This window comes from Podarcis muralis, chromosome 2 (genome assembly GCF_964188315.1).
Source record: "Podarcis muralis chromosome 2, rPodMur119.hap1.1, whole genome shotgun sequence".
Taxonomy (NCBI): Eukaryota; Metazoa; Chordata; class Lepidosauria; order Squamata; family Lacertidae; genus Podarcis; species Podarcis muralis.
Window position 1 is genome coordinate 59723977 of NC_135656.1, and position 27365 is coordinate 59751341.

Consider the following 27365-nt stretch of genomic DNA (forward strand, 5'->3'; position numbering starts at 1 on the left):
TATGAATCCCCATGTAACGATGTTACTCTTGATGGTAAGTAGCATCAGCCTGAGTCCTTTTGCTGCCTTAAGTGAACAAGATAGCTGTGGAACGCCCTCCCATCAGATGTCAAGGAAATAAACAACTATCTGACTTTTAGAAGACATCTGAAGACAGCCCTGTTTAGGAAGTTTTTAATGACTGATGTTTTAACATATTTTTAATATTTTGTTGGAAGCCGCCCAGAGTGGCTGGGGAAACCTAGCCAGATAGGTGGGATATAAATATATTATTATTATTATTATTATTATTATTATTATTATTATTATTATTATTATTTCCTTTCCCTTCCATATACAGACACCAATTCTACTGGCAGCCGAATCTGGCAATGGTTCAGCATCCATCACCACATTTGAAGGCAACAAACACTAGCTTCGGGAGCACAAGTTAAGCCATGTGACACACACAGCTCCAACACCCTCTTGTATTTTTCCCACTGCTTCACAGAGCACCTGCTCACTCAAAATAAATTCTACAATGCAGTGGTGATAGCACCAGCGTGCATCATGTGAACAGAGCAAAGCACGCACATGCACAATGCTTGGCCTGGAGTGGCTGCCTCTCTGCCTACTAACTGTTGAAATAATGAAAGTAGGCCAAACAGGTAGACAATTCTGGCCAGCAATAAGGGAGCATCGTTGCCACCAGGGCAGGAGGGTAGGAACAACCAGGGAGTGTCATGTCCCCAGAGATGGACTACTTCTTTTCAGAGGATAAGACCATGGCTTCAGAGGAGGTATCAGAGGGGAAGGCAATGTGTGTCACATTGAGCTCCTTGGAAGAAAGAGGGGATGTAAATGTAATATAAAATAAAACTTTGTTCGCTAATCATATTTTCTAAGCACTCACAATTCAGTTATTGCTACTTTATACTTCCAAACTAAGGGGAATTAATATTTCTAACCTGTCAAGTAGAACAAACATCATTTTACTTTCATAATAAACACAATATGAATAGAAAGGAAAGTCTGAACTCTGTAATAAAGTCCCACTTAAAGCCACAGTGTGTGATTTAGTTCTCACACGCTGAATACAGTGAGCAGTGGAAGAGGCAATCTGTGCCATTTAGAGTAAGAAATAACTGAAATGTTTTACCTAGGCATTAAGGTTTTTTAAAAATAATAATAATAATATGAAGCGGATAATTTGGTGTCATTACAAAAAGCAAAAAGGCTTCTTCCATTTAGGAAGTCCAGACACCTTAGAATTCCTGTGCCGGCTGTATTGTTCAGTTAATACACAGTGCAAATGTTGTACAACTTCTAATGCATTTCTTTTCTCCACGCCCCCCCCCCCAATAGCTGAAATATTATCATTTGGATCAAGGGAAACATTAAAGGCCGCTGGAATTTAGTAAACTGGACAAGCCTTAATTGGTTTAATAGGTAAATGTAATCCACTTTCGCAAGCAGGTTCTCTTTCATTTCTCTTACAGTTCTAGTGCTATTTTGTCTCCCCTAGCGTTTCTTCCGGCTGCTTTTAAAGCAATTTGTTCTTTAGATGGGGAAAAATACAGGGCAGTTTGGCATGCCATATCCACATCAGGACAATGTGCAGGCACCTTTTAAGCAGCAGGGACAGCATGTATGAGAGTAGCAGATGCTTCCCCCTTTTTACCTATGAAAAGGTAGAGGCTGTATGTGATTGTAAGAATATGCCTCTTGACTCTCTTTTTTTATGGTGTTTTGGCACCATTTGAAGACTTGGCTGTTTCTGCTGGTGTTTGACATACCTGGCCGAGACTATATTATCCCCCAAGGTATGTTTTTAGCTATTATGTCACCTTTAATAAATAAAAGCATATGGCTAGCAGGACGTGTGAGTATGGAAGACTCTTGTTTTTCTAAGTGTGTAAATGCAGTGAGATCCCCAGTCAGTCATGGCTAAGCTATCCAGTGCCAGGGGTGTTGTGACATGTTTTGCTCCCATCACAACAATGTCAAAGGGCACTGACTTTATGGCTGCCATTCACTCCTATTGAAAAACGTAAAGGGGAAGCATCAATAGTTTGAGAGGTAAAACTGTTCTCTTTTCTTCTCTCACCTGAGGCAACTGGCGGAGGTGATTTCCCCTCTAATGTATGGCACATCCTATTTGAACGATTAGGAATGCTTTTTCTAATCTTGGAAAAAGAACTGGGACCCATAGGAAGCATGCAGCTACAGCCCTTGAAACTACAGCCCCTCCCAACTGTGGCTAAATGCTCCTTTGATACACTGTGCCTTGTTCCATGTTGTAATGCTGGCTCATGAGAGGCTGCTAGGAAACTGTTTGCATGCCTTGGTGCGGGAGCTGGGCAAATCATGTTCTCTTCACTGAGAGCACGTGTTGCAGTGAGATCACCATAAACTGCCCTTTGGTTGCTGGGGCGGGTATGTTTGGATAGTCACAACTACCCGATTGGTTCCTCGGTTGCTGGGGCAGAATCTGGTCAATGGGATTTCACAAATAGTAGCCGGGGAGCCTCTTTTATACCACTGCACGTTGCGTTGAGCTTCCTCTTTTTCACACCCACCCTCCCTCCCTATATTTAGGGTTTTTCTGACCTTGCTGTGTCATTTGGTGTCATCTGTTTTGTAGCAGGGGCACGGTAGGAATTTTGCCATTTGGCGGATTGGCTGTTGCCTCTTGGTTTTTGCCTACCACGTAGCAAATCATCACAGCTTTGTAAGGTTTGCGGTTAGGCATTGGTTAAAGGTGTTCTTGGAGGGGGTGTGGCTTGGCTGTGGCCTGCCCCTCCAATTGTGGTGGCGTGGGTATTCCGTTAAAGGAATCCAGGGACTCGTCTTGCTTTTGCCTGACCCCTGAAAAGGTGATAGGGCCATGCGAGAGCCCCTGGGAGCATGTTGGGGTGATCTTGGTACTGCTCCCAGACCAATCGATCTCCCAGGGTGTTTACCCTTATTGACCTCTGTGCTGGCAGTTGTCAGTTCTTCTCCTGTCCTGGACAGGTTCAGATAGTTTGGAACCAATGCCTAAGCAAACCACTCACAGCCTGTAGTCAATAAAGTTGTGGCCAAAATTATGCCCAAAAAACTTAAACTAAAATTTGAGTCCTTTGTGTCTTTATTTGAGGGGGTTTTGGGGGGGTCTTAACACGTCATATCACTTCATAGCTCTTTTAGCCCTATAGCTCTATGAATCTGTTCCCAGCTTTGTGTTTCTACATTCTTGTGGGTCGTGCAGTGATGTTGTCAGAAAATGAAGATATTCTACCTCAATAGCCCCCTTTTCCACTGGTCCTCTAGTGCATTCTTTTCCCTGCTGTTGCTGAAAAGGTACAAATTGCAAACCATGTGGAACCCAAAAGCCAGTCAGTCAAGACTTTGAATTCCTTCAAGACTTCCTGTAATATAGTGTATTGGGTGAATAAATCTGATAAATGGAACTACCCAGGCTTAACATCACTTTAGATATACAGTGAAGTCTTATAAAAATCCACAATTATTTTTTTAAAAAAAACTGTTAAGTACATACACTGCATGTCACTAAGCTGTTAGCAGTTAAACAGCCTCGGCCGTAATGCTGATGATGTATGCATAATGTAAAAGTTTTATCTAGAGCTCAGAATCCTTCATTATAAAAAAATGCCTGGCTGGACCTTTTACAAGATTTGTTAATTACAAACACTTTGGGTGCATTGATCCATAACCACTCTGATGAAATAATTATTCAGAACAGTACCTATGAGGACTGACAGGAGACTGGCTTGAAGAACCACACACGATCTACATTTAAATGAGGGCTGTTGCCAAGCTCCCAGAACACTGCTCTTTGCTTGCATTTTCTTTCAATAACTACAGTTCCAACTATTTAATTTTCTCTAGAATGACTAACGTTTAAAGTGGATTAGTTGCTTTTGCTGAAACTGTCTTGAATCCATGGACAGTTCACACACACACACACACACAGAGAGAGAGAGAGAGAGAGAGAGAGAGAGAGAGAGATTTCTGGCTGTACAGTTACTTATTTGCCCTTCTGTAGATGAAAGCAGTTGTGCAAACATCAAAGGAATTGTTTGCTTTGTTGTTGGGATGGTGTGGGTTATGCTAGGGATGTAATGAGGTACATGTTTGGGCACCTTACATTTCCTTTCAATGCAGTTGTTCAACCAGTGGGGATATTGTAGTGCTTGGCTATCAAAAGTTAACTTACTATCCTGCTCCTTGACTTGTCAACTCTGTCAGACTTGCTAGAGGTCAGCTCAAAGTCTTGGTTCTAAAATGCTCCCTTTATTAATGGTGGAAGGCTCAACAGAGAGTTTGCTACAAGATGGTGAATACATACGTTGGCATAATAAAAATTTCCTTCCAGTAGCACCTTAGAGACCAACTAAGTTTGTTACTGGCATGAGCTTTCATGTGCATGCACACTTCTTCAGATACTTCTTCAGATATGTTGACATGTAAGTGTTCAAAGAACTCTGCACCATTGCAGTCAATAACATTAGCAGCTTAGCCAATTGCATACAATTGTGATTTTAAATTGGCCAGTGGAGATCCAGATTGTTGTAAGGAAAAATGGGGTGACTCTGTTCTTCCTCATTCCTGGAACATGGACAAATGGCTAAAATCACCACAGTAATGTTGAGGGTTGGTTGGTTGGTTGGTTGGTTACATTCAATAGGTATATTATATGAAATAAATAAAATATTTCATACTTCACATTTAGAGAGAGGACAGTTATAAGAACAGAGGTTAATTACCTCTTGCATACATGCTAGAACAGATAATAAGAACACAACACAGCACTAAGGTGTGTAGAAGGTGCTGTGCTATTCTTCTCAAAGTGAGACAACAAGGATTCTTTACCTAGTGTATTTGGCTGTTGTCTGATCTTTAAGTATAGGTGTACCTGAGAGTTCTAGGGAAATTATAGGAATTTAAGTGTCAGCTCAGTGACACTCGGGCATCTCTACATTTCATATAAGTTTACAACTCTCCTCAAATTTGTAACCTGTACTTGGACAAATCAGGTATCCCCTTGTGCATGCACTCTCCCTCTGATAGAATATATGGAATGGACCCTACTCTCTTTTGACTCCTCAAAACTAGCTTCTTTTAAAAAAAATCAGAACTTCTACATAGAAATAATAGGAAATTGAGGCATAGTTTGTGGAAATGTTCTAAGAAAAGAACAAACTATGGCTGGAGAAGACAATGGATTGGATCCAGACTTAGGCTGCAATTCTAACTTTACCTACTCATCCTGTGTTGCACAATGAGCTTCCATTCTATGTGTATGTTGACTAAAATGTATTAACAATGACTTCAACTTAGTTTTTTAATGACAAAAGCAATCCATTAAATAAATTAAATCTTGGAATCCAGAAAATCAGTGCTAGGCCCCTTTAATAGTAAGGAAAAAGAATACTGTTATTAAGACTTTTTCAGGATTTACATAACCGTTCTTATTGGTGCATGTGGCTGCCCATTTGCAGGATAGATTCACACTTTAGGGAATGTGATGGCCTAGACATAAAATTATGGTAATGATACGCAAGTAACAGTAGGTACTGCACCAGGTAGGAATTCTGATCTCCTCTGACATTTTGCTTTTTAATCTCCTCACCAGATGTCTACTTTGTTATTAGCCCACTAGCTGAGGATCGATTTGCTTGCTTTGGATGCCTGTTTTGTTAGGAATCCTGACAGCCAACCCACCTCCCAGGGCAACACTTCCTGAAGCTGTTTATTTTTCTGTCAGAATAATTTCCATGTCTGTGTAGCTATGGACTTAAAAAAAAATCAACTGTTTTAAATGAAAACATAGTATCTATGTAGATTCCTAATCAACAAGCTACTAGTCACTTCTCTGGTTCCTGGGAGAGAAAATCATTAGGTGATGATTTCATCATATTAATGTTCTTTGCACTGTGTGTCCTCTGCAGCCAGCATAGGCTTATGTTGTTCTTCCTTACATGATTGTAACATAGACACAACTGCAAGCAAACACAGGGGTCAGGATCCACCTTCCTTTGTACAGCACAATTATTATGGATATTTTGGGGCCTCAAAAGCAACTAAACCACTTAAAGGACACTTTCTGCGTCATCTTTCAAAGTCAGAGCAGGCATACCCTTTCAGCACAACCACATATCTCTGAAGATATGTGCAAAAGCATTATCAGAATTGCCACTAATACATTTGTCTCCGAGACAGTGTCCATGCATAGCAGAACATACCTAGACATGAAGTGTGCAGAGACAGAGGGTTGTTCCATGTGTTTTCAGAAATAATAATATTGTTTTATTATTTGTACCCCACCCATCTGACTGGGTTGCCCCAGAAGTGAGTGATGTGTTGTAGATCACCCCTCTCTTTGAAATGTTTTACGGAAGAGAGTTGTGATTTCAGCAGCTGGAAACCTCAAGCTGCAGCCCCCTTCTGCCTTAATTTAATTTGCCTTGATTTGAATGCAACCATGTCCCTACTGTTTGCATGTCCTGTCTTTGGGTACAGCATCAGAATCGTGCTTGCTTAGGAGCTGCTCTTCAAAGTGCCCTGCCAGCAGAAGCTTCATTCATTTCAATTTAGAAGGAACAGCAGGGTAGAGAGATTCTTTGTTCTTTCCATGGAGTTCTTTCCATTGCAGCTCACGAGGGAGCTGCGTTTTCTCCTCATTTGCACACACTCATTGCCTTTCTGTCAGGTTTTCAGAAAATTGCAGGGAGGATCCATTGGGACACCTCTAAATGCTGCCATCCCCATGATGCCCAAGAACACCTCATTTTCCTTTTGAAGTCTGTCTCTGTTTTCACATTTCAGAGTAATTCGCTGTATGACAACATTCTACTTTAATGAAGCCCTGGTGGTAGGAGACATGATAACATTCAGCAGGGAACATACAAATAAAAGCATAGAGGACGCACATAATATAAAATCAAAATCAGCTGGGCATGCAAAAAAGCTAATGGAGGAGAAAAACGGTTTTTGTAAGCATATGCTGACTTGCAACTGCCTCTTTTCATCTTGCTGGAGCCAAGTCGAATTAGATTTATGTCAGTTCAGCAAAGATCCCTTCTGGGCAGCAAATTGGGGAGGGGGAAAATACACACGTGTGTTGATTCTCATCTTAGTTGGCCACTTACATGTTGGATTCTTAAGACCTATTCCCAATTACACAGCTTCTGATCTGTAATACACATCTGCCTCCTTTCTAGTTAAGTATGATACCTTTATTCAGACTGTTCCAAGTTCTGAGTGATATTTCAACTAAATCACAAAGCAGGAAATTACTTAAAAATGACAATAATTCAGCATCCATAACCACATAGATCCTGAGACAATTACTAATGAGTCTAAGGAAAGAGAATAAGCATATGTAAAAGGGTGAGACTTTCAGGTTCCTTTAATTACCACATATATTATTAGAGAGAAATGAGTCTTTGTATATCTATATGTAATGCTGCATCACAATAAAAAGGGCATTTATCTTCACTGCATTCTTATTGAGGAATGCACCTGCATGTTCAAATAGTTACATATAACATTTGCTTCCAAGTTCTGTTTGCAGTCATCCGCATATTAACAAATAGCTTGGAAGCTGAGCTTTGAACAGCTAATCCTCTGTTATTCCAGTACTTAAGTTAAGCCAGCAATGGACAGACAACCTGTGACATTCCAGATACTATTGGATTCCAACTCATCCGAGCCCCATCCAGCATGGCCATTAGTTAGAAGTTGCCCACCCCTGCTTTAACCTTTGCTGTTTTATCTAGCAGTCCTCTTCCCTAATCCCAGATCTGTGGGAAGGTGGGAGCTGGCTGTCCTAAGGGAATGGTGCTGTGTGTGCTTCAATACATGCTTTCCTGCTAGAGTGCAGGCTTATAGACCAATGCTTGGATCCAAGGCCATCTACTGAGGTCTAGCTATGTAAATCAAGCCCATTCTTCTGGATGGAAATGCACCTAATAGGATTGGTAAACTCTGCTATGTTCCAGTATATCCCTATAAAAGTAGTGTGACAGTGTTTGAGGAAATGTTGGGGACTCCAACAGGGTTGCTGGTTCCAGTCTCAAGACAGATGGTTTACTTTATATTCCCTGATGAAGTGGGGAGCTCAACTGATTCAGATTTGTCTGTTCCTTTTTCATTTGTCCTTTCCTGAAGCCCATTGTTATTTCAAGCTGAGTAGAGAATAACCAAAAGGCCTGGGACAAATGGCCTTGGCAAGCAAGCAGTTGTATTTGGTGCCTGTGAAAGAACAAAGCTTTGATGAAATGGACATGTATGATATGGAAATGCAAATATTTTTTGCCTGTTCATTTGAGGATTATAGGGCTAACCTGCAATACCTAATTTACCCTGAGACTCAGATGAGAAAACAGTAGAACTCCATTGTGTGAGGGATTGCAGGCACATTTATTGTCTGAGAGGCTCCACGACTTCTTGTTGCCCGCTGGGTGAAACTTATGATTGGCAGGAGGCGGGTGGGCAAATGCTCTATTAACAGGTAGCCAGGGTTGGTTAGTTAGTTAGTTAGTTAGTTAGTTAGTTAGTTAGTTAGTTAGTTAGTTACAGGATTAGTTCACTCAAGAGACAAAAAAGGCTTATGTAGGCTCAGAGAGAGTGGAGCAAATTATATGTACCAGGATTAGAGGACAAGATTCTACTCTAGGATATGCAATTCTAAAGATGGAGAAATAATCATTCTTAACTCTTGTGTTTTTTTTTCCCCCATTGGGAAATACTTTCTGTCCCTTTAACACAAATTTTTCATAAGCCAGTTATCTTTTCTTATTTTAACACCTCCATGCATAGAAACCATAAACTACACCACCTTGAGATGCCTAAGGGAAGTTTATAGGTTGATTTAAAAGGGGCAAGAGTGGCTAACAAGAGAGGTGTACTACCTTTCCTCAGATGGCAGGGGCCCCAGAATGGCTGTGAGGTGGCTGTCACAGTGCCAAATGCAAGTTCTGCTGGGATTGGTTCCACTAGGCAGCTCCCAGTTGGAGCTCCTTTATGTGTGTGAGAGAGAGAGTCAAGTTCCCAGGGTGGAGATGCTGTTAGATCCATCCCTTACTCTAGATCAGGCATAGGCAAACTCGGCCCTCCAGATGTTTTGGGACTACAACTCCCATCATCCCTAGCTAACAGGACCAGTAGTCAAGGATGATGGGAATTGTAGTCTCAAAACATCTGGAGGGCCGAGTTTGCCTATGGCTGCTCTACATCATAGGTCTTCAACTAGTGGGTCATGGCCTGATCTGTGGTGGGTCACAACTGCAGTGCTACAACCAAACCAATATATTGCTAAAAACCTTAGTGAGTCCTCAAATGCATGCTTGGGCTGAAAGTTGGTCCTGGGTCTCAGAAGGCTGAATATTGCTGCTCTAGATGCCACCTGTGGCACAAAGTGCCTTTTCCCATCTTACAGTAGTACATAGCTGATGATCACTTTTGAAAAAAGAAAACCTGACCACTGTTATCCGCACCCTGTTCAAATCCAGATTAAACTACTACAGTGCATTCATGCCCTGAGCTGCCTTTGAAATTGGCTCAGAATATGGCAGCTAGATGGTTGGCAGGTGCTGGTAGCCAGTTAGAAACCACACCACTAGTTTTAAAAGAGTTGCGCTGGCTTCCTATCTGAACACAGCTCAGAATTTTCCTTTTAACCTGAAAAGCCCTATATAGCTTGGAACCCAGATTTCCAAAGGCCCATATGCTCATCTTTGAACCACATTCTCCAGAGCCCCCCCCCCCCGCTTTGTTCGAGGTGATAACTAGGGTGGTGACTTGAATAAAAGGCCTTTTTAGTGGTAGCAACTCAGCTCTACAATGCCCTCTCCAAGGTTTCTATCCAAACACCTACCTTCATCAATCTGAGGCACCAGGTTAAATTTAAAATAGTATGCAAATGTGGATTTTCATGCCAGTTGTTTTTAATGCACATTAATGCGGAATGTAATGGAAGAGATTTATGAATGAACACAGGAGAAAGTGATACAGATTGGAAATAAGATGATTCATCCCTTCCAGCTTGATCCAGTTTTCATGCTAATTTATTTAGATTTATATGTTAAGCATTGTGGTCATGAAATAAAATTACTTTGAAATTAAGCATGTCAATGCTCACATTAAAAAACCAACATCCTGTCTTTTCTATCTCACAGTTCTCCATCTTTCATTTATTTTCCTTTCTTGGCAAGTTGATTCAGTCTTTGCCAATTATTTTTTCCTGTGGTTTTTAAAATGATGCCTGCACACCACATACACATCTTAAAGGATCGGCAGATGACATGGATCTTCTCAATATGCGATGGGCTACAAGCCAATGCAGCTAACCCAGGAGTAAAGCATTATAATGCCATACGCATGATTACACATATTATACTAAGTAAACAGCTCAGATTAAAATAAATGATTTGGCTCCGTACAAGTACAGTTGATAATTTCATATTTGCTTACCTTTTTGCTAAGTAAATAAATAAGCACATCACAAGGAGACTTGCTTCATTTCCCATGGGTAGGTAATGAAAGAAACAAATTATGAAAACATCTAATTTTTAAAGGAATTAAAATAACAACAATAACCAGCTGGGATCTAATTAATTTCATATGTCAAACGTATTTGAGTAGAGCTGCATGAGTTTCATTCTGCAGTTTTATTCTTATGAGCTGCCACAGAATTCATCATTAGTTACATTGAATGAAAAACATTGAATGAAACCACAGCAGTGTGGTTTTTTTCACTGAGCCATACATGCAGAAAGGTCCCACTGAAATTCAGAAGTCTAGCTGAGAGGGCAGAAATGAGGGCAGAGAGAGTTTCTTGTGTTTCTCCTTCCTTTTCTGTTTTGTTTTGTTTTTCCAGTGGAAGGGAAATAAACTGCAACAATTCCTGGGCTGGGTTAGCATAGGTTTCTCCTTGGATTGAGAAGGAGTTGGATCCAAGTCCATCCCACCAGATCCTCCAAGTGTCCCTATTTTCCAGGGGTGTCCAATTTAGAGAAGCTGTCCTGGTTTCTGATTTGATCCCAGAATGTCCCACTTTTCCTTATGATGTCCCTATTTTCATTGGAGAAATTTTGACGGGTATGGCATTATTCAACCCCTGAGCCGTCTGAAGGCAATCCTGTATCGGGAAGTTTTTTAAATGTTTAACGTTTTATTATGTTTTTATATGTGTTGGAAGGTGCCCAGAGTGGCTGGGGCAACCTAATGATATGGGGGGGGGGTATAAATAGTAAAATGGGATTGTGGAATGGGATGTCCCTATTTCCATCGGAGAAATGTTGGAGGGTATGCAGCACGTCCCTTTTCCAGGCCTACCAACTCTGCTACTCTGATATCATTGGGGCTGCAAAGGTTTCTGCAGTGGTGGGGAGGGGAAAATCTGACATCAGTTCTCATTTGGGAGAGAGAGATCTGATGCTTCCTATGGAAGTTCATTACTTTCCTAACCAGTGGTGAAAACAAGAAAATAAAAAAATAGGGTGTGATGCAGAGAATCTAATATTGTCAACATTATTATCTCCATAGTCAGCCTGTGCTTACTTTCAACCAGTTCAGACTGTGCCTAGCCATTGTAAGCACCACACTCTTAGGATAATTTTTTCACTGCTTATTCCCAAACAAAGACCATGTCCATTTGCCCTCAATGCAAACTTCACCCATTTCAGGCTAAGCTGGGTGAGCTGGCTTTGATTCACAATGAAGAATACTGATTTGCCACAACATCACCTGGCAAGCTACCGTACTTGGAAGGCTACAAACAGAACAAAGAATCTCAACCCGTATTTTTCCACTAAATGAGTTCTGTTTCTGTTCTCCTTAATGTACAGGCAGATTGTTTTCATGGTCATTAGGATTACCTCAACTCTCCAAGGAAATCACTCTTATTGTATAGATTGCTGCAGAGTATTCATGTTAAGCTTTTGTTTCTTTTAAAGAAGCAGCCATTTCCCTGAGAAGCCCTACTTATGTGTAAAGTTTAAAATACTGTTTCAGTGAAATGTGACATTTACCATTATCTTAATCTCAGAAAGATTGGCAGGAGGGGAGTTGGGTGGCCTCTCTTGGCCTTGCTTTTTTTATATATATATTATATTTTTATTAGTTTTCAAATACAAAAACAAATTTATACATTCCATACATCTTAATTACATCTTACTTCTCTTTTTTTACTTCCCTCAATTTGTCTGCCATTCCTTCCTTTTGTTACCTTTTACACATTTCTGCCCTTTTAACCCTTTCCCCTCACAGAGCTTCCTTAAAGCTTACAAACGTAATTTTATTATCACTCAGTTTTTGCATATATTGGATAAACTTTTCCCAATCTTCTGTAAATCTTTGATCTCGTCGATTCCGGATCCTTCCTGTCATTCTGTCCAATTCTGCATAGTCCATCATTTTAGTTCTCCATTCTTCTATCGTAGGACTTTTCTGTCTATGCATTGATCCAAGGTTGTATGCAAGTGGGAGAGACTTGCGCCATACAAAGTGGGAATGTGAATTTTGCAGCATCCATGATCACATGTACAGAAACTACATGTGATGGTCAGATAAATGTGATAACTGGCACCAGTGAAAGGCACTGGGTTTTGTTAAGGCATTATGACATTTTTTCCCGTAATGTTAGATGAACTGCAACAGCCCATGGACACATGCAAGTAATTGCATAATGTTGCAATCATTGGGCGTCACATTTGCCTACTTCCCATTGGCACCAGTTGTATCTGTATACTCCTAGCTTCCTTATGGTTTGAATTTTTGTACACCCACAAGCTTTGCCCCAATCTGATGAGGTGTATCTTCTTTTTCCTCCCCATGTTGAGGCTTTGAATGAGAAAAAAGTGGTATTACAAAGCTCAAGAGTACGGTTGATTTGAAAAGGAAGACAGTGGAGAACGAAGGGAGAGAGGGTGGTTGGAATATGTGTGGGATCTGCATTGGCATAGGAATAAAAGGGGTCACTAGTGGAAGGAAAGTGGAAGGGAATGAATTCAGTTCAGCTAGCATTTAAAGGTGACCCTGCAACATTGGCATTTTCCAAAATGGCAAACTGAAGCACTGGCTTCCTTCAACGTTATCCCAATTCTGCAATGTCCTTGCTGCAGCTATCCTGTTTTTGCCGTGAAAATGACTGCTAAAACAAAACAAAAAACCCCAAACACTGCTTTCTTTATCCATTGCCAAAATTACAGGAGTCCTGACAGAATAAAAGGTAACCAATTAATTGGCAACAACAACAGCAACAAATAAAAAACCTCATATTTTCTCACTAGAATAAATTTTGCAACTTGTCAGTGAGGAGAACTTGTAGCATCACTACACTAGCATGCTAGAGAAAGCTACACAGAATTGCAGCCTGTTGTGCAGCTGTTGAAAGCAGAAGCACCATGCCAGAAAGGGAGAAACATCTGGCAAAGCATTACAGGTGGTATACAATAGAGAAGTATAATCTTCCTGCCCCGTATGCTAAAATAGTTTGCATCAGTCTCTGATTAGCTTCCAGATTTCTGGGCATCTGAGTAAGCTGAACTGCCAAAACTTTCAAGGTTCTCACAGAATTAATTAACACTTACATAGAAGCATCTGACATGAACTAGGAAAGTAGGCTATGGCACTGTGCTTCTCTCTGTGCATCTTTGAACGGCAGCCCTCTGTCTTTGTGCTATTTTATCTCTGAGCTTTGTTCTTTAAAAACCCTGTTTTATGTAAGCTCCACATCAGAATGCGTTTCCTCTGTTCGGCTGCTTTGGCAGGTCCTGCATTCATCTCACAGCTATTACTACGCATCTTGTTGTCTCCAGCTTTGTTTGCAGCACCAGGTGTAAATAAGTGACAGGAGGATCAGAGGTGGTTATCAGGACAGGCACTGTGCTTCTAGAAAGCTGGCCATTAAAACACCCAGAACATTGTGTATGATAACACTGGGGAACCACTTTGACATGAAATGTTTGTATCTAGAAAAATGTAGTTTCCCCAGCATTGAAGAATAACAGCCTTTTTCTTCTTCCCTCTACAGGCAGCAGGGGGGTGGGGGTGGGGACAGAGAACGTCAGTGTAAATACGCACATTTTCATAAAAGAGCTACTTGCTTGGTTTTATGAAATGTCAGCGGTGAATATTTGGTCTAATTAGGAAACCTGTTTCTAAAGTGTGTTCCCAGCTTCCCAACTGGCTTTAAATGGAATTTCTATTAGTACTGACCGGGGAGAAATATTGGAATGCAATCACATGTGCATGCACCCACCCACCACTGTGAGCATAACTCCCCATTTTCCTTTCCCCTCGACTCTCCCAAACCACAGATTCCTAAGGGAAGACATTATTCCACAATTTCAAATGCAAGTCCAATGGATGCTGCTGTAGTTGATGTTCTGTCGAGTATGTGATGAAAGGGTACCATGTATCTATAAAATCACCCCAATCTCTCTTTCCAGCTAAGGCTTTAATTTTCTTGGTCATTTATATATATTTTTTTCTGAAGGTAATCCAAACTTTCATTTCCATTGTGACATTTCTAAGTGTTCTAATTTTGGGCAACAAGTTGTCAAACTGCTACTTAAAGAAAAGCAATCAATTATTTGTATCTCAGCTTGACATTTTCATTTTTAAAGATTGTTACCAGTACTAAGGGTGGGGTGCAAATAACATTTGTTTTGTGATCAAACTTATTTCACCAACAGCATTTTTCCAAAATGGCTGTAATTTGCTGCAGGCCCATGGCATATGTCTATGTTCCAATCACTTTACACCCTCTCTAGCAAAGAGCAGAAATAGCTTCATTAATATGACTGCACCTCAAAGGTGTTAAATGCCATCTGTGTAGCAGCTTAAGAGTATTCTGTTTTATGAGCCTGGGCACTGAATTTAAGGGCTTTTTGCCCCACAGGCTCTGCCAATCTACCGCCTCAATTACTGTATCTAGATCAGATTCCCAAGTATGTTTCATCAAATTTGTTTGTCCTAATCGTATGTCACTAATGATTTTATAAATTATTGATTATGCATGTTTAGATTCTGTGTTAGTACTTAAAGTTAGATTTTCAAATTGTGTTAGAGTTCTGGATGCATACACAATAACTGTTGGATATGCTAGAAAGTGCACCAGCCTTAGGCTTACAGGCTCCCTCTTCCACTTTCCCTTTTCTTTCACATACCAATACAGTGGTACCTCAGGTTACATACGCTTCAGGTTACAGACTCCGCTAACCCAGAAATAGTGCTTCAGGTTAAGAACTTTGCTTCGGGATGAAAACAGAAATTGTGCTCCGGCGGCGCGGGGGCAGCAGGAGGCCCCATTAGCTAAAGTGGTGCTTCAGGTTAAGAACAGTTTCAGGTTAAGAACGGACCGTAATTTCCTCTCATTGAAACTTGAGACGGGGGAGTTTGAACAAACCAAAGTTTGGCCATGAGAACCAGGAAGTACAAAAATTGTGGTGCTTGGGGGGAGGGGAGAAATTACCTCTAAGTGTTTTCAGCAGCCCAGAGTTTTTCCAAAGGGTTTCAAGAAGTAAAACTGATGAGAAATGGGAAGTACTTTTTCATTATCAGCAGTTCAGCTTTTGGGAGGAAAGAATACTTCATGTCCTCAGATAATTCATTAATTAAGGTATTTTGCTCCTACGTGAAAGCAAACCAAGGAAGAGGAAGAATATAATAAATAAAATATAAGGTTGCATATGTTTCTGATAATAAAGAATAGAATGATGAATAATACATAGCCTTTTTGGTAATAAAAACAGCATTCTTGTTAAAATTGCATTTCCCTTCACTATAATTTGCCAATTTTACATGTTTATGTCTTTGGTTAAGAAAAAAAAAACACCTTTGCAGAACTTTGAGATCATGTAAGAACAGCAAGTCTTCATTTCTTATTCAGTAGATTTTGTAGAGCCCAGTTTATTTGCTGGTGACTTGAGAATGAGTGTGAAAGTTACCATGATCTAGTGAATAGAGCTGACCTAACCAATGTATGAGCCACCATAACCTGAATGTAGTCCACCAACCATATATAGTGGCCAACCAAGATGCCTGGACTCCTCCCACCAATTGTTTTTGTAGTCCCAGGCTGAGCATGTTTCACAAATGAGTCTATGTTCTCTTGCCTTCTGATATGATCTTCAGTTGTATTGGTTCATGCAATTGATTTTGCCTTTGCCTTTGATACACTGTCCTTCTGTTGGCCATCCCTGTCGTTTGTCATGCTCTTTTTTCTTCTCACAGTTTTAAACTCTAAGGTCTTTGCAGCAAAAAAAAGAACCTGTCGTGTCACTTAGCTTTATAAAGCACAGTGACATTCATGTGACTCTATCAGAGATAGTTGGAGGGGCTGTATTAAAATATGCAGTGAATGGGGATTCTCTGCTGTGGATTATTCTGTAAAGCATGTCCTATGCTACTAGAGAAAAACCTCCTTTTGTATCTGAAGAAAAGTTATTTAAATTTTAGAATGAGTTTATGACAAGAATGATAACATGGCTTCAATCTGTGAATTCAAACACTGAAGATAATGCAAACCTGGAACATTCTTTGTGTCAGGAAGCACTGTCTAATCCCCCCCCCCCGCCCCCGGTTAATAAATACTGGCTTCTGCTGGGCACTAATCTCTTGGCAGAAATTTATGAGGAAAAAATTAGATGTTTCCCAATAAAAATTTATAATGGAAGCAAGCAGTGTATGCTTTCATCCAGGTAAGATGAAGAAGCAGAGACACCCTTAAGAGGTTGCAAAGTCTTATTTGTCGTCAAATTGGAGAACATGACAGCTTCCATTAAAAGAAAGATTTCCTATTGCCATGACAATAGCTTTAAACTAAACCAAACAAGGGATATAAATTATTCTCAGGGTCTTGTTCTAATAGCAATGCTAGATGGCTTTCTTTTTTCCTATTGCTGTTTGATTGATGTTCTTTCTCAGAAGACCTAAAAGGTGACAACCAAAAAATTCCCACACATCTTGTGAGATGGATTTTTGTCTGGATTGTAAACCATAAATTGTCTCCCACTTAGGCAATATTCAAGTATAATAATAAATCTTGTCTTGCTGCCTTGAATTTTCTTGATAAACCCTTCGACCTGCTACTCCTTGTCTCTTTGTAATCTAAACGTCTTTGAATCAAAGTTTATTCTTCAAAAAACAGAAGAACAATAATCATCTTCTGTTAGGACATATGTAGCATGTTCTCACTAATTTAATTATTGTCATTTTCTTAACAGCTTGCACAGACAAGGAGCTGAGGACCCTTGCATCCCGCCTAAAAGATTGGTTTGGTGCTCTTCATGAAGATGCAAATCGTGTCATCAAGCCAACCAGCTCGGATTCAGCACAAGGCAGTAAGATGACAATCTAAAAATAAAGTTTGAGATAAGTTCACAAGTTCAGCAAGTCAACAATAACTGTAATGACAGCTAATGTGGAATCTTTCATTTAATTATGCTGTGGTACATTCTCCTGCTATTTCAAACCACCCATTATTTTGTTTTATTTTTCTTTATTTTTTGCATATAGAAACAGTATTTGAAATTTAATCACCATTTGCAGTCCGTCGAGTTGGGAAACTGTGAGGTAGCTAATGGACCATCTAGGGAAGAACTGTACCCTGCAATGCATTAAACAAATAGGATAAGACTTTGTTTAATTGAACCGGGGTTAGGAAAAATGGGGTAGACTCGCAAGGCTTACCAGGCATGGGCCGAATCACTCCCATGGAGATCCTCCATGCATCGGGCCAGCGCAGCGCGACACAAGAAATCACTTCTGCACATGCCCAGATGCCGAAACTTGCACCTGTGCAGAGGTGATTTTCAGCATCTGGGCATGCGTAGAAGCGATTTCCGGTGCCGCAGACATGCGCAGACGCAGTTTCCGGTGTCTGGGCTTGTGCAGAAGCGATTTCCAGAACCACAGAAGAGAGTCCCCATGCTGCGCTGTGCTACTTTAGCGCAGGGGGCGGCTCATGGGCTGCTTCCAGCCCATGGACCTTAGGTTGCTGACCTCTGGGGTAGAGCAACGGCTGTGACTCCTGCTGGATATCAGACAAAGGCCTAATGTTCTGTTTCCTACAGTGGCCAACCAAAGGCACATGGGGAACACACAAGCAGGACTGGGGGGAGTAAAGGGAACGGCCCTTGCCTGTTATTGTCCGCTAATAAGTAGTAGCTTGCTAGCTTGCTACCCACCCTTCAACAGGTCTTAACAATTTAAAATTCAGAAATTAAAAACAGGTAAAAGAAAATACAGCCGCAAGAACAGGGTGGGTCCTGAAAACATTCCTCTCTAGTTTAAAAGGCTATGATAAAGTTCTGGGTCTTCTATGTTCACAGAAAGCTGTTTAGGGAAGGTGTGAGACATACCACTGCAGGGAGTGAATTCCACAGCTTACAGAACCATCAAGCCTTGTAGACATTAATAGCCTCCCCCCCCCCACCATGAATTTGTCTAATAATCCCTCTTTTAAAGACATCTCAACTGGTGAGTGCTGTGATTTAAAAATGTGGTGGTTCTGTGGAGGAAGGGCACATAAGGGGGCTAAATACAGTCTCTTGCCTGAGGGCCCACAGAATCTTGCATCCAACAGGCGCTGTGTCAAGGCTTTGTGCAAGAGGAACAGGCCCTCTGCTGCCCTGCTGACTTTCCAGTGACTGACAGCATGCAGTAGGCAGGGAGCAGGGCGGGGGGGGGGGGAGAGAAAGGAGCTTTCTGTCAGTCCTGTTACTCCTTCCCTCTAGTGAGGGGTGGCAGAGTTTGCTGAAACTAAGTGAAATGTCAGCAGCCTCCCACCTGCTCTCAACAGAATTTGTCAAACTTGGGCAATTTTTCAATCTGTAGGTTAAAAATTCACAGCAGGCTTTGTGTGCTACAAATATTCCCACGGCAGGCACTAGATTGGAAACATAATTTTAACAGAATGCTTTTTTATCCATTTATTATTAAGCATGCAACCGCCTGTCTCTGAGCAAGAAACTGCAAGACCTTTTCTGTGTGAAAGTGCCTTTTTTCTTGGGTTAATGAGTATTTAGGGAGGGAGGGTGCAGACTGTAGGCAGGCCTAAGTGTTACCATGGAACAGCAGTCCTGAGAAGAAGCTATTGGTGTGTAACTATATCTGGCTTTCCCTACCATTTATTTTAATTATTTAAAAAGACAAACTGCATTTGTAATCTTTCATGAAAACCAAGAGGACACTAAAGATGTTCTTTTGGATAACCCAAGCCCCTTGAATAGTACACCTCTACAGTAATCCCACCCAGGAGCCTAGTAAATACTAAGTGCAGACTCCATGTTTGTGGACGGTAGCGCATCAGACTGCTTGTGGCAGAATAACAGAACTGAATGATCCTTAATATAAAACTTCCTGCTCACAAAAAAACTAGATATTGAAAGCACAATTGTGGATCCATCTTTTCCTTGGTCTACCAATTTGTATATGCAGAGGGCCCACCCCCAGGGAGAAATTCAGCTGTATGATTTCTTTGTCTGCAGTCTGAACTTGAGCAGAATGGACTTCCCACCCCAGTGCTGTTTGTGTGAATCAGGCATAAGTTTCCAGTGCTCGTGAATCTCCAGCCTTTCACCATTCTGCTTGCATTTTCCTCCACCGACATGTGATCACTTCATTGACATGAGCTGTCGGGTTATGCTTATAGAGCCATAAGAAGCACATGTTTTTTTCACTGCAATCTATTTTGAGTATTCCTCTGTGGTTTTAAAGCAACTTCCAAATGATTGGAAATGATGGCTAAGATTTCTCTGGATGCACCGCATCTGGAGAAGGTGTTCCACTGAATTTTTTTCCTGTGCTGCAGTTTGATAGGATGCTGCTGTAAGTTAACGAAAACCGAGGGGCTCAGGTTCATCTGCAGGCAAAAAGTAAAGATTATATTTTTCCTATTCATTCGTGAAATGGAAGTATTGGCACAGTTTTAAGTTTTAACTACTGTAATCTCATTCGCTGCCCACTTTGGGCAAAGCTCTTTTCTTTCTTATTTGCAAGCAACAGAAACAGATTTATTCAGAGCACCAGTGTTGTTGTTGTTTTGCAATTAGTACCTTTTCTAAAGTGAGGTGTTGTTGTTTTTTAAATGTCACTGGAAACTAGTTATTCTGTGCAGTGGAAGCCTATGCATGTTTTCTTGAAAGTAATTCCCACACTGTGTTCAGTGGGTTTAATGCCCTAAAAAGTGTGGTTAGGATCAAAGATGCAGCTAATTTAGCTTCAACAGCCCAATCTTAGAAATTAGAAATCAATTAAGTCTTAGGGATGGAGCCCAGAGATCCACCTACATGTATACAAGATAAAGCATTCACATGGCATATAAGCAAGTGTTGAGCACTGCATAGCTTTCTTTGAAAAAAATTATCCAGATTTGCCTTTTTGTCTCTCTTTTGGTTTGTTCATTCCACTAGTCCAACACAAACACAAGGCCCCAATATATATAAATTGATATTTTATTTTACCTGCAAACAATAATTCAGCATGTACAATTGTTACATAAGGCATAGAGAATGCAACTGTTCTTATCCATAGTTTTTCCCCCTACTAAATAGTTGTTTCCATCTAAGTTATAACATCCATATATATCCCATTCATTTAAGAGAACCCATAATTTGCACATTTTTTAAGATTAGATCAGTAGTTCTTCTAGTTCAGATGTGTATAATCAGTACACGGGTGTGTCCTCAGAAGCTCCACTGAACTATGGTCTGTACCCACAAATTTATGTGTATCTTTTTCTATATTGAATCTGGCTATTCCAAAACTATTTATTTTCATTTTTTGTATTTCATTAAGTCTGCTTCTGTCTAAACGGTGCATTGTGCCCAGTGTTTCAGTGTACAATTTTCTGTTTATTTTTTACGTGTGAAATGTGTAGGTGAAAAGGTTTTGAGACAATAAGAAGCCTTTTACAAATAGGTCACTTATTTGAATCTGTTCCAGAATCTGAAGTGATTGGAAGCTGGTGTCTCTTGTTACCAGCTGTCCAAGACAATGTTACATGTAATGACTTAAGCCCACTTTTGGTTGAGCAGGTGTTTTGAGTCCAAAGAATCCCCTTCTCAACAGGCACTAATTAATAACCTTTCTAGAATTGCCTGCAAATATATCGAGATACTGGAATGACCTAAAAAGCTAGCAAGACTTTTGATCTTTGGCCTCATTATTTGAGGCTGTGGGATGAAGGGAAAAAGTGAAAAAGACAAAGCTTTCTCAATGCAGGCGTGTTTGAGCTGTAGCATTGAATAGGTTTCTTGCTTACTTCCAGCCAACATTGTAGGAGAGGAGTAGAGAACAAAGTCAACATCATATTTTGAGTGAAAGAAGTATATTAAGCTTCCCAACACATATAAAGAAACCTAACATTCAGCACTGTTGTCGTCTTTACCCTACTTTTCTTGCACATCCATCTCCTACACTTCTGAAAACTGGCTGAGCACTGCCATGGAAAGGAAATATATCAATATGTAAAAGGGTTCCTCCTTTTACATATACCCCATTAATGTGTATGTGACTGTATGCATTTTGACAGCCTATATCTTATCAAATCATGGTTTTTTGTCATGACCCATCATTTGAGCAAACCTTTTTATGATCATTACACCAGTGATGTCAGAGGGATCTGTGTTAACAGTAGCATGCCCTTTAAAAAATATTCTTCGCTGAGTATCCTACAGAACTATGATTTAGATTTAAATAGATATTCCATTCCCTGCAAAAGAGGAGCAACTAACAATAGGCAGGTGCTCAACTTTCTCACTGAAATCAATGGGGAGCTTGGCTGGGTTATGTCCAATGTTTCTTTTGACCACTGTATTATACTGAAAATGTAAAGCTACAGGCGTAAAATTCAGAATTACAGTTAATTCATTATGTACATGTCAGTATTTAGGAGCTGGAGCAGGATTTGGGCTGGGTTTTTATCCCTCAGATGGAACAGTGCAGTGCTGCTTGTGGTAAAAGCAGTCTGGGTAAGAAACCACTGTAGCAAGACTTTTATAGTGTGGCAGTTTTGGTGAGGTGTTTTCCATTATCTTAGTTCAGGATAACAATGTCAAGGACAATAGAATTCCTATTATATATATTATTCACACCTTGGAGTTACACATATCCGTTTAAGCATAGGTTGAATGGTCATCTGCTGTGGATGCTTTTGCATTGCAGGAGGTTGGACTAGATGACCCTTCCAACTCTACAATTCTACGATTTTTATTTTTATTTCATTACATTTGTATCCCACTGTTCCTCAAAAGAGCGCAAGGTGGCATACGCAGTTCTCCTCCCCATTTTATCAAACCTGTGAGGTAGATTAGGCTGAGAGTGACGTATCAGATGTCTAAGAAAAGGTAATAGATTGATGTGATGATTTTTCTGTAGTTTCTTGAAAGTCACTGCTTTGAATAAATGTATGCCTCATTTTTTCCCTTAAAGGTTTACTTGTCTAGAAAGAGACAAGAAAGTGTACATAAGACTTGGCAATCTTGGACTTGATTGTTGACACGGGCATGTCAAGTAGTGATTCAATCAAAGCAACTTTTATTCAAAGGCAGTTTAAAGTGGAAATAAACACTTGCTGCCACATCTCAGCACCATAATATACTTGAAAGGCTTTGATCCCTCACTTCCTTGCTTTAACCTTTTAAACAGCAATAACTAGCTAGCTAAACTTTTCATAAGACTTCTTTAAATGCCTGCATATCAAAGTAGCACATTATTATTTTCTAGTAGAAGTCTTGAGAGAAAAATTTAGTAGCAAAGCTTCTGCCACTGTAATGGGAAACGCCAGACGTAATAGGTATAAAGCTGTAGAGTTTACCTAGAACCACCTTCACCACGTTTATATGAATGTACCCACTTTTCTTCAGCATAAAGGTCCTCCCATTTAAACTAGCATTTTGATTTGGTTGTCACGCATGCTGATCATTTCAGATGAAAAACCAGGGTCCCCCTGCTGCTGAGGGATGCACTCGGAGCTCTCTTCTGCTCTCTATTATCTGTACATTATCTGAATTAAAGGCATTTCTAAAACGCTTAATATCTAAACAGCTCCAAGTGATAAATAAAAATACAACATAAAAACAATGAAACTGTATCACAGAAACTGGAAACCAGTAAAAAGTTATTATAAAAAGGTGTAAAAACAGGAAAGAGCATCCCTGTGCAGGAACAATGGTAGAAAATGCCCTTTTTCAGGTCACTACCCTGTGATATTCTGTAGGCTGCAGTACCACAAGTAAAAATTCCCATGACAATCTAAATGATCTTACAGGTCTATACAGGGGCAGACAGGGTTTTTTTAAAAGAGATTCTTCAAATATCTAAAGGCTGTCACCTAGAAGATAGAGAAGCTTGTTTTCTCTTTCTTCGGAGGGTAAGACCCCAACCAATGGCTTCAAGTTACAAGAAAAGAGATTCTGACTAAACATCTGGAAGAACTTTCTGGTGGTAAGAGCTGTTCAACAGTGCAACCAACCCTCTTGGAGGTTTTTAAGCAGAGCTTGGATGGCCATCTGTCATGGATGAGATTCCTGCATTGCAGGGAGTTGGACTTGATTACCCTCGGGATCCCTTCCAACTCTACAATTCATATGATTCTATGAAGCCTCATTCCTCATGTATCAATTGTACCCTGTGCTACTGTAAGAGGAGACCGTGATCACTTAGCCTCCATTCAACACTTCTCAGTTTCTTCCGAAATTAAAGTATCATACATCATAATAATTTGTGATCACCAGGATCATAAGTACTTAATTTCACTCTGGGAACTCAGAGTCAACCAAGGAAATGAATAATGAATAACAATAGTAATTATGGCAATGATCTAAAATATGTGAAAGAAAAGCCCCTAGCCCATCTCTACAAAGCAAGGTACTGGAAAACTCAGACACTTGCTCTCAGGCCCCAGTCTCAGTTGTCTTTAGCTTGGAGGGAATTCGGTTTATCTTTTTGAAGTAGTGTGTAATAAAATAGCATTAATGTTTATATTACCTGAACACCTCTGATGATTCTTCAGTGTCACAGAGAACCTCCATCAAAGTTACACCTAAAGAGCTTTATTCCAGTGTGATGCCTTTCTGATCCTCCACTTAAAATAGCAGATAGACTTCAGTTCTATTCTAGGCTTTCATGACAGTTCAGTCTAAGAAGTCTCCATGCCACCCTCCCACCCCCCGCAGTTATGAAGCAGCTCATATAATGGGGAAATCTTCCTTTTATGCACCCTAAGGAAATGACAGCTGTTCAAAAAGAGAAGACATGTTCTTGAATGGATTGGTTGTAATATGTGGTAACCAATGTACGATTTGCCACCATCAAACCAGAGCTAGGTGCTAAAAATACATCTCAGAAGGGGAAATAGATAGAAGACACTGGGTATACAAACTTGACTTTCTGAGCATTGCAAACAAATCTTTGACAAATTATGTGTCTTGCTTAACTCTGGGAGAAGCTATAGCAAGATGAGGTGTGAGTGGGGAATCCAAATGAAAAAGTTGCTTCACACTATGAGTTGGAGGTGGGTTTCCGGGATTACAAGCAGAGATGCCAGGGTTCTTGGAGAAGGAGAAAGTCCTGTAATTGTTTTCCTGAATCAGAAGCTGCAAGCTGTTTTAAAAAAAGAAGAAGCTTTACCATAAAATACATGCAGACCAGGCTAATCGCTGCCATCAAAATGGGTTTGGAGAGCTAGTTGTTAACATGCAGAATGCAGCATTCAGAAGAGTGTATTGCAGAGAAGAAACATTCACAGAAAGAATTATATCATTTTAAGGAATGTGAGAGGAGACTATTAAGAAATTTAGTGGAGAAAAATGGGTATCTTTCATGATGTTTTCTGTTCTCTGATTCTAGGAAATTTGAGAATGAAGCAAATGTCTACTCCCGAGTCATTACAGTGCTGCTTCTCTTTAAGAGGGGAGGGTGCTCCCAGACCTTGTTATATATTCCCCCTGCCCCGCACATGTGCAGCACTTTGCATTGTACATTAATAGAATTGCTGTGAGTAGCTCTGGGACTAGGTTTTGGCTGAAAAGCAGGATAATATGTGCAGGATAATAAATAAATGTGCAAATGCACAGAGAGGGCAAAATTGAATTCTGAACGAAAACAGGCTTCAATGAACTGTGAACCACTTACCTTGCCTTTTCATTCACATTTGTGAAACAATAATGAATGGCTATGACTCAGAGTATTATCCATCTCTAAGGTTTACCCTGCTGTCTTTTAGCCCAACCATTTCATTCACACTGTTCTGAATTGGGATCATCATGTTCCATTTTCTTACAAGTCAAGAAGGAAAGGTTAATCTGAAATCAATTTTGCCCCAGTTATCTGCAAGACTGAAAACAGAGTCAATTAGCAGGGCTTCTTGTTTCCAAGAGAAATCTGTATGTTTTAGCTCAGTCTATGTTGTTTGCTCCTGCCTTTACAGGATTTGACACTAGCATATTACCAATCTGCAAGGATTCGTTGGGCTGGATGTTCAACAAACTGGATATGAACTATGACCTTCTCCTCGATCACTCAGAGATCAATGCCATTTATCTTGATAAATATGAGCCATGCATTAAACCGCTTTTCAACTCCTGTGACTCCTTCAAAGATGGAAAGCTTTCAAACAACGAATGGTGCTACTGCTTTCAGAAGCCTGGAGGTAAGTTACTAAATTTTGTACTAGAAAATTGACTCTGTGATTGCATGTTGATACTAAAATATTTATACAGGAAAACTAGCTCCCATGTAATATTAAAAGGCAAATGTATTATTAGGATTTGTATAAGGCACATCAACATACCTCACTCCTAATAAAGTTGGCATAGTTTTAAATTGATTAAATGAGGAGACATGCTTGATTTTCATACGGCAAACAACACTGATATTATTACCACTCCACTTACCCACTCCACTTACTTGTTACGTATTGAGTGGAATTCAGTTGAGTAGCATTAGATGGCTAGAAAATCCTGGGTGTGAAAATCCTAGCATCAAATAGACACTGACACCTAAAACGTTGAACCTGGTTACTGAACACAGCAGGAAGCAAGTTTCTTCTCCCATATTTACAAAACTTGGCCACTGCCACTTCCTTAGTCCCTGCTTCTCCAGACCAGTTAGTTCCCATGGATCCAAAATACTTTCATTGCCATGGCTTATAGTGCTCTCAGCCCTTTCAAGATAAATTGGAGGTGGGTTAGCAGCAGATCCAGTTGCTGCCATCCCCTTATCTTCTTTAAACCCTTCTAGCACTAGCGGAGGAAGAGGAGTGCGGGGGGAGCGCACTACTCCTGGCAGTGTGATCCCGGTGGGGTGCCATCATGGCTGCCCTCTCCACCCACGCTGGGCACCACACCCCCACAGGCTGCGCACCATACCCCCAGGATACACGCCAGCCCCGCCCCAGCCTGCTCTCTGCCCCCCCCCCCCGGTGCAGGAGCATGAAGCTCTGCCACTGCCTTCTAGGCCAGCTGTATCCCATCAGCAGTGGGCCCAGAAGCAGGTGGGCTTTTGCCACCTGTGACTTGGAAATGGCTCTTCCCCAAGTGGATGATTGGAGGGTTAGTCATTATTCTATGATTAATTTACTATTATGTACTTTGCTATGGTTTCTGCATAAGGATTGCCCTTCCCATTTCTTCACTCCCCAAACACAACTTTGTGTATGGATGCGTTTTTCTCTTTTCTTTGGGCAGTTTGTGTTTAATTCCATTTTTTATGAGATAATGAGAACAAGAGGAGAATGACTGGTAGTATTGTTTTGTTACTTTTAGCAATATCAGCCAGACAGTCCTCATTGCCTAGAAAGACAAGTTCTTCGACGTTTACTTTCCTCTTAGGTTCCTATTTTTTCTTGCTTCTCTTTTTCTGTTCCTCTCTTATAATTTGTTCATTCTTTTCTTTCCCAACATTTTAGTTTTCCTTTTAGAATAAATTTCTTTCTAATCCAGGCATCCTTTAGTTTGCCTTTTCCATGTAATTCTCTCCTTATCATTCTTATCTTTCCCATTTTATTATTCTTTGTCCACAATTTTTGTTGTTGCTTCCTTTAAACATCTTCCTTAGACCCAAGCTTCCTTCCTCCTCTATTACTTACAAGAGCAGACCATGATTGTGCATAACAGAAGCTATTCAATTAAGTGGGCTTAACTCCCATTAAAATTATCAAGTACATGATTTTATGTGAAGGCTGTAAACTTCTTGTATTTTTAAATGCACTCTTTTGGGCACTCTCATGCCTCCTCCATATCCATCTTTGGACCTGTTGAGAGGAATAGAGATCTTCCATTGTTATATCCGGTATACATTTTACACACAGTGTGGCAAGGTCTCGGTCTTCCTGCTCTTCTATCCCTTGCGGGTGTGGAGTAGAAGTTGGT

General features: G+C 40.4%; 1 protein-coding gene across 2 annotated transcripts in view; it reads left to right on the forward strand.

Annotated features, from left to right (window-relative positions):
- The window catches only part of SPOCK1 (SPARC (osteonectin), cwcv and kazal like domains proteoglycan 1), a 405646-nt gene that overhangs the window by 358812 nt on the left and 19469 nt on the right, over positions 1 to 27365 (forward strand). For both annotated transcript variants that reach the window (XM_028718100.2, XM_077924543.1), the window contains exons 7-8: positions 17217 to 17333; positions 25424 to 25645. In XM_028718100.2, coding sequence (XP_028573933.2) covers positions 17217 to 17333; positions 25424 to 25645 — 339 coding nt within the window. The remainder of the gene's footprint in view (positions 1 to 17216; positions 17334 to 25423; positions 25646 to 27365) is intronic.